General features: G+C 36.9%; 1 protein-coding gene across 1 annotated transcript in view; it reads left to right on the plus strand.

Annotated features, from left to right (window-relative positions):
- Positions 1-1,669: 1,669 nt before the first annotated feature.
- LOC129001284 (DNA topoisomerase 3-alpha) overlaps positions 1,670-12,089 on the plus strand; it is a 42,906-nt gene continuing 32,486 nt past the window's right edge. The window contains exons 1-10 of the mRNA XM_054428532.1: positions 1,670-2,156; positions 4,739-4,948; positions 5,119-5,252; positions 6,718-6,836; positions 7,193-7,284; positions 7,579-7,657; positions 8,852-9,027; positions 9,383-9,563; positions 10,595-10,702; positions 11,463-11,572. Of these exons, the coding sequence (XP_054284507.1) occupies positions 1,920-2,156; positions 4,739-4,948; positions 5,119-5,252; positions 6,718-6,836; positions 7,193-7,284; positions 7,579-7,657; positions 8,852-9,027; positions 9,383-9,563; positions 10,595-10,702; positions 11,463-11,572 (1,446 nt within the window). The 5' untranslated portion in view covers positions 1,670-1,919. The remainder of the gene's footprint in view (positions 2,157-4,738; positions 4,949-5,118; positions 5,253-6,717; positions 6,837-7,192; positions 7,285-7,578; positions 7,658-8,851; positions 9,028-9,382; positions 9,564-10,594; positions 10,703-11,462; positions 11,573-12,089) is intronic.

Below are 12,089 nucleotides of genomic sequence, written 5' to 3' on the forward strand. Positions count from 1 at the left end.
ATTTGATCAACACGCATCCATCATCCATAAACAAGCTAAATATAGTAGTTTTCTTTTTCTCCATAACAATGACATGGGTATCTTTTTTCTCCATAAAGTTTAATTTTATATTACGCTTTAAGATACTAAAGATACAAAAGTTACCTGGCTTTAAGATACAAAAGTTATTCCCAGGTAACCAGGATGGGTGTAGACACCTCGAAGGGGGGAGTCCCACAGGGGAGTTGTCTGGGACCCATCTTATTTACACTCTACAAATCTATTTTCTACACTCTAATCTGACTCTACACAGCCGACCTTACCACGTGTATACGTCACTGTAATGTGCATGCATATGCAGATGACTGCCATAGTTGCATTTTTCCCAATCGGCTCATTCAACAGCGCCTTTGAGGATGCAAACATGGGTCTTGAGAGAATAAGTGAGTGGTCAAGGAAGCACGGCCTTAAGTTGAAAGTTGAAAAATGCACAGTGATCCACATTGGATCACCACCCATCGCAATCCAAGAAATCTGCGATGGTGAAGTGCATATTCAACTTGACAATAAAAAGCTTAAGGTTTGTGACACTGTGAGAACTTTTGGCGTGGTTCTTGATGGTGGTCTTATACCTTCTCCAACCACATCACTTACGTTTCTCAAATTGTTTTGGGAAGCGCTCAAGAATAAATAAGGCATTTTGATTTGATTTTTTTAAGCTCTTCAAGATGGCTGTAGCCTAATACAGCCAGATGAAAATTTGTCATTTTCATATTTTGAGGGTAAAAATAAAAATAAAAAAAAATGTTAATACCCCATAGTTTCTAAGGCCAGATCTTGATGGTGGTTCCCAAACTCAATTTTTTCCATGCTTACACCTTCAAACGAAATTTAATTAAAATTGGACCAAAATTACAAGAGTTATCGCATTTACGGACGTGTATATTACATAATAATAAATTAATTTGATCGAATAGTGTTTTGGCCTCTCTCTGGAGACATCAAAAAGGTCAAGTAAATCGGTCCTGGGTCTATGTCTTACCATGCCACATACCGCAATACAGTAACTACTTCCCTGTAAGGGGAATTCGCTAAAACATCCAAGTGTGTTGGTAGGTAAATTAAGGATCCTTGCGCAAATTTTTCCATTATTGCAGCCAAGCCAGGTTTTCATGCTGAGTCAGAGGACGTCATAGCCCTAGACAATGTAGAAACAAAGAATATAGGAAGCTGTTCAGGAGTCGGGAGGGTGGTGGATTTCTGATGGACTTACCAAAAGTTTTCAATTTTCTATTCATATAAAAGCTGCTTCCTTAACAATCTCCTTTGTCAATTGATATAACAAATGAATGAGGGCCTGTGTTATAAAATAACAAGCCTCAGAGTCATATATGGGACCCCTAAAAAGTAAAATTGGTATATTTTAAAATTAACTCACCTTTTAAGGAGGAATCCCTGAGGAATGTTAGTCTTAAATCTTAATCTATGGATATGGCCTACGCTCCACGCTTCAACCACTGGGATTGTGGTAGTCATTTAATCAATGTTTCACCGTATTGTCCTATAATCAATGGTCCGTATTCATTCCACCACTGGCACCGGATTTGATCGAGTACTTTTCTTTAACAGCTGTTTTTTACTTATATGTCATCATTTTAAAAGCGGTACACTTCACATCTTGAATCCTGTTTGTTGTTGTTGTTATTTTATTTCAATTTTATTTTAGGTTAATTATGTTATAGTTTAGACAAAAAGTGGTTTTCTTTCACAATCTTCAGATGTTTAAAAAGTTTAATCGAATCTAAGCTCGTATATGTTGCGGTTGAGATTGAGAATGAACTTGACCATAAATGTTTTCATTCTTCCAGGGAGTTTAGTCTATTTACAAAAGTCCTAATAAATCCTCTCTAATTTAAGTAATTCCATTCACTTAGGTTTAGATGCTTTCTTTCAAACTTAAAGTTGAGTTAAGCCTAAGCCCAGTGAGATGTATTTATAACAATTGGGTTTCTTTATTTTTTTTGGGAAATGTGCAGTTTTCCAGTAGTGTTATAAGAAGTCATAGGCCTAATCTTGAAACCACTTCTGATGATAAAATGAGTGTTTTGAATGTAGCTGAGAAAAATGATGTTGCCAAACACCTCGCTGGTTACCTATCCAATGGTAATTCCCAAAGGGTGAGTTAAGTTTCCGCTTTTAGGTTTTAAGTTATCGACAAGCCCAATACGTCTTGACCTTAAGGTTTTGTAAGTTAATTGTATTCCTGGCTGCAGTTTCATAAGTGTCCCGCAGACCTAGCCCAAACATAAATAAGTGTACCTAACAAGAATCCTTATCCTTGATAATAAGTCTAGCTAAGGAGGGTGAAGTGGGGTAAGTGGAACCAGGGGGCAAGTGTAATTAGGCTAAGCTTAAATCAATCAACTGTTAAGAGAAGTTTCAGCTTAATTGCCATCATATTGTGTTCTCTGGACCTTGTTTGGTTGTAAGGTTCTTAACCTTAAAACGCCACATAGGCCTTAACATAGGCTATAATAAAATGTACTTTTTGAATTTTGAAAAAAAGCTTACAGTAGGCCTACATACGACCATCTGATGTATCCTTCCCTAAATTCAAAGGTCAAACTTTGAAAATTTTTTTATATTTATTTACATTTTTAAAGTTGTATAAATGTAACAATATTTTGGGTAACTTGCCGTGATGCCTACTAACTATTGTTTGCATGTAGATTCAGAATATCGCTTAAAATTTCTTACATCTTAAAATTTCCAACCGTGGTTACACTTGCCCCAAGGGCAAGTTTGGTAGGGCAAGTGGAATATTATTAACAGTTCTAGAAGCTGAGAAGATGGGGTTTTTTCACAAACTGACCATAATAATATGTGCTAGATTTAAAAAAAACATAGCCTACGTTAAAAAACATTTTTTCAAGTGAATCATGTGCCCAGAGAATTATACTACAACTACATACCCCTGTACCCCTGTTCATTATTTAGGGACGAGCTTCGATGGGGTAACCAGCGATGGTAACATCGATAGGCCAATCTTAATCAAATGTTTTTAAGCCTACTTTGAGTTTTTTTGTCTGCTTTCTGTCTCAGCTTCTAAATTGGCAGTTTCTCTTTCACATTTGTAAGCCAAAATATTGGTCTTAAGCATTTGATTATGTTAAGTTATAGGAGGAATGCTGCCGCTGAGATTTAGGTAGACCTACCAAGTAAGAAATCAATTGATTTTCACAGGAAACAAGCACTTTAACAATGTAAAGTTAACTTAGATAGTTATCTCACTCTCCCTACTCTTGTCTCAGTCTAGTCCATTTGGCAATAGGCCTATCTTTTTACCTTATTAATGTAATATAGTTAAAAAGGTCTAGGCCTAAATAAAAAAAAAAATAATTTCTTCTTAAATAACATTAAAATCTTTATCAACAACTAACTTAAATACAATTCAGTTAAGTTTATGGAAAAACATCGATATTTCAATAGTTGACCAAAAATATCGATGTAACAAAAACATTTGTAGGGAACCTAAACTTACCACGAATGTAAAAAATTGAACATTGAAAGAAAAACATAAAATTTTTGTTTTGGCAAGCATTGGCTATCGATGCTAATCCCTATTATAAATAATTTTTTTTGTACCCTACCCTCTGTAAGGCTAGGTCAAATGCTTTCCCCACAAAGAATCCATCCATCCTGTCGACTTACACTCTAGCCGTTCACAAGGTGGGCCTCTCTTACTGAGCTCTGGCACAGATAGGTTAACTCCTCAAGAGTTACACACTAGTCTCAACCAAGACGGGATCCAAACTCCTCAAGTAAACAGTGCTGCCTCCTGGCCAGAGACAATGATTAGAACCCTTGGCAATAGATTAGCGCGAACGACCTACTGCACTAATAATCATGTTGAACCGATAGCCCAAGAGAACCTGTTACTAACCCGACTCCTAGGTTTCATTATATGTCATGGCTTTTAGCCTTAGTCTTTCCTAAGATACACCAAGGATAAAATGTTGTAGGTGGAAGTTTAGTTGTGTTGCTCTTGATGGCTGATCTAATTGGCCACTGGGGCCCAAAAGGTCAAAATCATTTTAGGCCTTTTTGATTGTAACAGCTAGAGTTAAAAATGTTACATTGATAAAGGCTTCAAAAGAAAAATAAGGGTATGTGGAATGGGCTTAAACTGGTTTCAGATAACATCTGTAGGATAGAATATATTCACTGAAAGAAAGTGAGGTAATTTTTCCTAATGCCTTTTAATCTACTGATTTTTTCAAATAATTATTTAATTCCAATCTTGATTCATATTACTAAGAACACTGCAGCTCTTTTTTGTGTGGATTGATAAAGAAATCTTAATTAAAGAACATTGTATTGTTTTGAAGTTTGAGGAAAATTATATATCCATATGACACGGTAAAATATGCAAGAAAAGACAAATAGCTTAAGCCCTCCAAGTTAGGTAGGTATTGTTACCAAATACATGAGAGACAATAGTGTAAATAAAAACTTTGTTAGTTTGTAATACCATAGACAACAAGAATTAAACATAGACTGTCAGCCGTTCTGCCGTTACCTTGGTTACCATAGGTTCTGGCGCACACTGCTGGGAGCGCCGTGTAGTTACACAGCACGTACGCCGTAACTACATGGCACTCCCAGCGGTGTGCCTTAACATTCATAGTTAAGATGTTTGCTAGTATTATATATGCAATGTAATTACCCTTTGACAATTTTTAAAAATCTTAATTTCCAGAGAGAAGGCTTCTCCAAATTCAACAAGATCTACGAGTTTTCTTATTCCTTGAGAGGACAGACACGCAAAATGGTGATGACTTCTGTGTCCGGTCATCTCTTGAACTACGAGTTTGTTGGTAACTACAAGAAGTGGAATACATGCCAGCCATCTGAGCTGTTTGATGCACCTGTGAGCAAATATTGCCCTCCAGACTATGAGCCTATAAAGGTTAGTTGTAAAAAGTTGTATCAAGGCCAGTTTGAATTTATCAATATATTACACACCTCTAGCTGCATTCGGGCAGATTTATTGTTACATTTTACTGGGAAGGCTTATTTTAGTTGGAAATAGTAATTTACAGCCAAACCGACTGGTTTTTCATTTGTGTTTTGTCTTAGAGGACGTTGGAGCGTGAAGTGAGGTCTTGCAATACTTTGATCATCTGGACAGATTGTGACAGAGAAGGAGAGAATATTGGGTTTGAGATTATCTCTGTCTGCCGAGCCATTAAACCCAACATCCAAGTGTTCAGGTAGGTAATGATAAATATTATTTTTTGTTGGAGTGCAATTTTTTGCCTTGTTTGTAGATCTACAGTCTAAATACCGGTAGCCTACCTATGTAAATTTGTGACAAAAGGTAAACTGTGAAAAATATGTAAAATAAAATTTACCGCTGTCTTTGCTATACACAGTGAGTACGTTGCAGTATTTTGCAGTTTTGCTTAAATACAAACTTTATGCAATAACCAATCGGATGCATTGCACGAAGTCCAAGTGCCACGACCTCCAATGATAAGACAGTGTGTCATAACGTCCAAAATATAATTTTTGAGCTGTTTCATAAAATATTTGACTGTTGCACGATGCCCAATATAAAATATTTGACTGTTGCACCATGTCCAAATCTCACCATGTCCAAAAGTACAGTAACTGCAATAAACATAGTATTCCACAAGCTTAAGACGTCGTGAGATTGGTCGTCCCATGACGTCCAGAGCGTGTGCACACTGAGAGTACTGTTTTACCATCTGCAGTGCATACTAACCTAACTCAACCTAACCTAACCTTGCTCCGAATGCAGGAGCTTTTAAAAATACAAAGTGCGCTGTTGCACGATGGCCAATCCCATGACGTCCAAAACTTGTCAAAAGACTATGTTTCTTGCAGTTACTGTACTTTTGGACATGTTCAGATTTGGACGTCGTGCAACGATCGAATATCTTACATAAAAACGTTGTGAGACAGCTCAAAATTTATAATTTTGATGTTGTACAACACTTCCTAATCAATTACGTACTATGCAAAATCAAGGAAACCAGGCATGTAACGCCTGGAGAAACCTACCTGTATAAGCTAAGTGCTAACTATACCTATTCCCAATAATTACACTCAGTGCCGGATTTACCATTAGGCCATGGCCTAGGGCCGCAAGCAAAAGGGGGCCGCAAAGGCTTGACAATTTATTTTTCAGAGCAAAAAAATTATTTTTTTAAATTATCAAATTGCTGAGATTGTGGGTTACTTATGATGTCCCCGTGATTGCGGCCCACGGGAGATATTCACGATTTTGCCGCGGTGGCGGGTGTCGATGATAATGTCCCCGTGATTGCGACCAACGGGAGATATTCACGATTTGCCGCTATGGAGGTTACGATGATGATATCACCGTGATTTCGGCTCACGGGAGATGATCACGATTTTGATAACAAGTGTCATTCTCAAATACCCTTGATTTTGTGTTACTCCCAATCACATGTTTTTGTAAACGAAATAAGAAGTCTACCAGTGGTCTTATTTGATAGTCACCAAGAGAAACTTGCTGTCGAGTTTCTACTGTAGGTAAATAGGATTTAAACTCTAGAGGTCTTTTTATTAGAGTTTTAGAAGCTTTTTAATATTGGAATACTATTTACTAGAGGTTTTGTGATGGAATAAACCCATTGGGGAATTTCCTACAACAGTTTTAACTGCTTCAATATTAATTTTCTGTTACAGAGCCAAGTTTTCCGAGATCACAGCAGTGTCGGCGAGACGAGCACTCGACAACCTTGTGCAACCCAACGATCTGATCAACCAGGCTGTCAACGTGCGACAAGAGTTGGATCTCAGGATAGGTATGTATGAGAATACAAAATGAGTTTGTGCCTTCACATTTTAATTGTGCAAGTACAGGCCTAATCAACTTACTGGTATGCCAGTTGACATGAATTAGTCACATTTAATGTAGAAGAGCTAAAACAAAAATCCTATCTGTAAAAAACATATAAGAATGCTGGATCAAATTAGATAACTGAATTTTCATGAACCTGTAAGAAATTATAGTTATTTTCCAATTCTAATTTTAGCTCCATATCATGGACAGACTTGAATAACTAACAAAGGCAGTTCCGTTCCTACTTCGATTAAAGACCTGCCCGTTGTTTTTATTTATTTTTGTGATTCACTTAATGTCAGAATGGATCTGTCACAGGGGCTGCGTTCACTCGCTTCCAGACTTTGAGGCTACAGAGGGTGTTCCCAGATATGCTGGCCAACAACGTAATCAGCTATGGAAGCTGTCAGGTGAGGAATTCAATAGACAACAACAAATTCATCTTGCAGTTTTATTTATTGCAACAGTTTAATGTCAAGTCATTGTTAGAAATAGAAAGTTTAATCAGTAGCACATTAACAAATAACATCTTGGTCTTGAATCAATCCTTACAATTGAATTACAACATTTGGATTCTATTCCTAGCACTCTGAATACACTGTATGACCAGTGGATAGTTTGATCTTATACCAAATAAGTATTGAACTACAAGAAGTTATAAGGCTAACGTCAATCTTATTCACTAAGAGCCTATTTCATTCCAGTTCCCAACCCTGGGGTTTGTTGTGGAGAGATACAAGGCAATAGAACGCTTCATACCAGAACAGTTTTGGAAAATTAAAGGTAAGAACAGATATATTAACTTTGAGATTGATAAATAAACATACAGTTGGCAACTTCTTTTAACCATGACTTTGCCCGTACACTTGTATCTCAGGCCCATGCAAAGAACATATCTACTATCCATGTAGCCGGGGGGGAGGAGAAGAAGGAAGACTATTGTTTGCTATTTCGGGTTCGGGGGCGATATATATGTGGTTATGGGATATTGGCGGGAATTCGGGAAATCGGAGGGAATAAGAAGGTAATGCTAATAGGGTTGGAATTGCTGTGTCTGGACCAAACTTAACTTAAGCATGCTGAATCTGCTACCAATAAAATTAGGAAGATTGCTGGGGACCAGAGGGACGGAGATCTTTACCCAAATCAGAACACCTGCCTAGCCAGCTTTGATTTACACTAACTTAACTAAATATTTAACTGTAGACCTATCCTTCCAAACTATGGACTGAACATGGATAGTTACCCCTACTTAGAAATATTGCAAGGTGAATGGAATAGTACGTAAATTGAATACTGAATGTGAAAATGTAAGAATTTGATTGATAACTAATAACCTACATTCTGGGAACATGTGACTGCAACTTTCAGGTTTGATAAGGATGGCTGCTGAAGGCAGCCATCTCAGCTAAGAGTTAATTTACCTCATTTCAATAGTCGGGTGAGCCAGAAGGACTCCCCGCTTGTTTCCTGAACTTAGCCAGACATTACTTCTAGTTTTAGTCCTAAATAGTTATGGTAAAAGACTTATCCATAATAGACGGTGAAGGGCCGGAAAATTCTGCTGCACCTTTAACGACGGCTGGAAGATCAAGGACGGGAGGACAAGAGTCTAGGGAGTTGGGGATAGCGCGTTAATGCTAGGGGTGAGGCGGTAACTTAGGGTTCAAGAATTAACCACAGATATATGTAGCGGCTATGTGATGCAAATCAAAGACATCACTTACCTTAGTTTCATAGTCAGTTAAGCTACTGACTGAGCCACCTACTCTCCTAATAGAGCTGAAAAACAGTTAAATATTAATTTAAAAGTATAATGACATAGTATCTTGACCATTATCTAAAAACTCTTGGGAAGTGGAATTAAGTATTTAAATCCTTCCAAGGTGCCAAAAGCTGAAATTGCACCCTCAAAAACCTCGTGAATAGGCTAATTGAATAAAATGTACAACTATAGAATTATTGTCTGTATTTCAGTGAGTCATGATGTTGATGATGTCAAGGTAGACTTTACATGGAGCCGAGTCCGACTGTTTGATGAAGAAGTTGTTCGAGGTATATATGAAAAGTGTTTAGAGAAGCCCCTAGCCCTGGTGGAATCCGTTGTTTCCAAACCAAAGAGTAAATGGAGGCCACTACCTCTAGACACAGTGGTAAGTGAAGTTAGATAAGGTGATGTAACTGAGTTATCTCTAGTTTTTGTCAAGTTGTTTACTAATATAGTTGTAAATGAAAGTGTAGTTGCTACTATAGACTGCCGATATATTAACTTGTGGTTCAGATGGTGAAACAATGCTGAATACACAACTGTGCCTTGTTCCTTCTCAAAAGTGGTTCTATGAAACTCCTTGAATTTTGGGAAAAAGGAAAAAAAAACTAAACAAAAACATTAATTAATATTTAAACATTGACACCATTATTTTTGTGTAATTTTGTTTGGTAATACACACAACTGAAAATAATTTACTAGTAAAGATTTTAACGTCACTAACGAGAAGAGCTGTGCAGGAGTTTGAGAAGTTGGCATCGCGCAAGCTGCGGATCAATGTTAAAGACGCGATGGCAGTTGCAGAGAAGCTCTACACCAAGGGGTTTATCAGTTACCCTCGTACGGAGACCAACATCTTTCCCAAAGAACTCAACCTGCGCAACCTAGTGCAACTACAGGCAGAGGACAGACGATGGGGAGGTAAGCTGTGGTGTACTGCTGCTGTTAGAAGGTTCATTTAATCACAAACAGTAACATGTGAGTAAAGTAGGTTTATCTGAATTGGAATGAATCAAATTCGGCACAAGAAACACATAACTGTACATAGTGTACAGAAATTAGATTAGTGGCCAGTAAAAAATCTAATAAAAAAAACAATTCAAATGAATATAGTCTTAGTCTTCTTCTATGCATGCTTTCAATTAAAGATCCGTTGCACAAGATTTAAAATAACAAAATTTAATATAAGTACAATTTTGTAGTCTCATTCATTGGGTACAGTAACCCGTAATCTGTTGACTTAACATGTTCAGTGTGAGGGGCGGGAATTCTCGTCCCGCGGTATCGGCGCCACTGGTGCGGGGCGGAAAATGTCTTTCTTCACCAATGCCAACAACTTTGCTTTAATGTAAGCTCAGCCATTGCCGGGGAACGTTGTAATTGTTGCCAGCCTGTAGCTTAGAATGTGAACTTTATTTTGGTCTTGGTTGGTACTAAACATTCCCGTAAAATCCCGCCTGACAATGATTTTGTCCCGCTTTCGGGGATTTTCTCTATTCGAGCCATATTACAAAGACTCTGTTTATTGATCCATTCAGTGCTTCTACCTTTGGGTGTTTCAGTGAACTACGTCCACTTTCGGGGTAACTCAGAACAATGCTCTTTTGTGATTCATCTTACTGAGATATTTCAATGCCAATAGCGATCGCTGATTCAGTTAGCGTGCCGGGGCTTCGCCCGGGCCTCTGAAGGCTCTCTTTAGGAGCGCCTGCGTAAAGGTTTTCAGCAGTGAACGTGTTAATGAGACCTTAAGCCTCGTGCAATGGATCATAGTTCTTTCAAACCATTCATTTTGGTAATTATTAAATTGATTTAGGTGACATCATAATCTAATTATTAAAAACATAGCATAGTATTATATTATCTAGTTTTTTAATGAGAATATTGGGCATGGCTGGTCTTAAGTGGACCTCTATCAATGGCTTTGTGATAACACCTGGTTTGTTTTGCAGAATTTGCTCAGAGAGTGTTGACTGATGGGCCGAACCCCAGACAGGGACGCAAGACTGACCAAGCCCATCCTCCCATACATCCGACAAAAGCGGCCCACGACCTTCAAGGTATAGTTCATTTCATTTAAAACAATCCTCATCCTAAACACCATTTACAAAAACTACACAACCAAGGAATAGTTGTTGTTAAAAGCCTCAGAACCATTTTTATCTAATACTGTAAGGTTTTGTGGGCATTAAAATTAAATGAAAATAAATTACAATTAGCCTAATCAAAAAATAAATCAAAAGTTAAGCAATAAAGGCAAACAAAACTGTTTGTATAAAACCTTTTTTCTGTAGTTTTTCTAGTTCTGTAATTTTTTTTGTAGTTTGGTTCATCTTTTAATGATTAAATGATTCTTTAATAAGGTGTGCCCCAGCATATGGAGGTTTATTTTAAATAGCTCTACATTATGAAGAGTTTTTACAATTTCTCTGCTATTTCTAGTTTAGGGAGTTCACTTTGGTTTTAAAAGTAGGTTTCCTTTCTTTGAATTTAATAAGTTAAATAGTTTGATATAACCTACATCAAACTATTTGTTGAGTTTTAGGCCTACATAATTCAATAAGTTGTAATTATTTTAAACTAAAACAAAAAAAGTTATATGTTTGACATTTAAGATATATCTAGCTATTACAGGCTTTAATTGATTCAACTTCATATCTTTCCAAAAATAAACCAAGAGCTTTAAGTTGAATTTTCCCTTACATAGAAATTTGTTAGTTCAATTTTTTTCTGTCATAGTCACTGGTCCCTGATGGTACCTTACTGAAGTTTTCCATTCTAGTTGTTTTCTGCTGGTTGTACATACTATTTTATCCACAGGTACAGAGGCCAAAGTGTATGAGTTTGTTGTTAGACATTTTCTGGCATGTGTTTCAAAGGATGCCCAAGGACATGAAACTATTGTCAACATTGATGTTAATGGTGAAAAGGTCAGTAGAAATTTGATCTGTGTATCAGGCAAAGTATTCTGGGGTTTACATTAGTTAACCTGCTACTGTACCTTTAATTCCTAAATATAGTACAGTCTTATGAATGTTAAACTAGTTATGCAACTGTACTATGACAATACTTACTGATTTTGGGAGATTGTTTCAATTTCGGCATGCTAATTGCCACAGTTATTTTATATGGATATTTTATTTTCCCCTTCTCAAATTCATCGATAGTGTTTAAGTACTGAACCCAGTTAATATTTTTCTGAGGGAGGTAGGGCTACAATTTTTATCTTTTGTTAAAAGTGCAAATTCTACTTGATACTAGGGATGGACGAGATTGGATTTTTAGTTCGAGACGAGACGAGACGAGATTTTTTATTTCTCATAAAATTTCGAGACGAGATTTCTCTTCTCATACACAACGGGAAATGCACGTTCGAAATTTTTACCTGATTTTGTAACATTGTTAGATGACTGTTTAAATACTAAAATAATAATAATAGGCAAGAAT

Source organism: Macrosteles quadrilineatus, unplaced genomic scaffold, assembly GCF_028750875.1.
Source record: "Macrosteles quadrilineatus isolate MER2022 unplaced genomic scaffold, UCM_ALF_1.0 Scaffold_8__2_contigs__length_117827958, whole genome shotgun sequence".
Taxonomy (NCBI): domain Eukaryota; kingdom Metazoa; phylum Arthropoda; class Insecta; order Hemiptera; family Cicadellidae; genus Macrosteles; species Macrosteles quadrilineatus.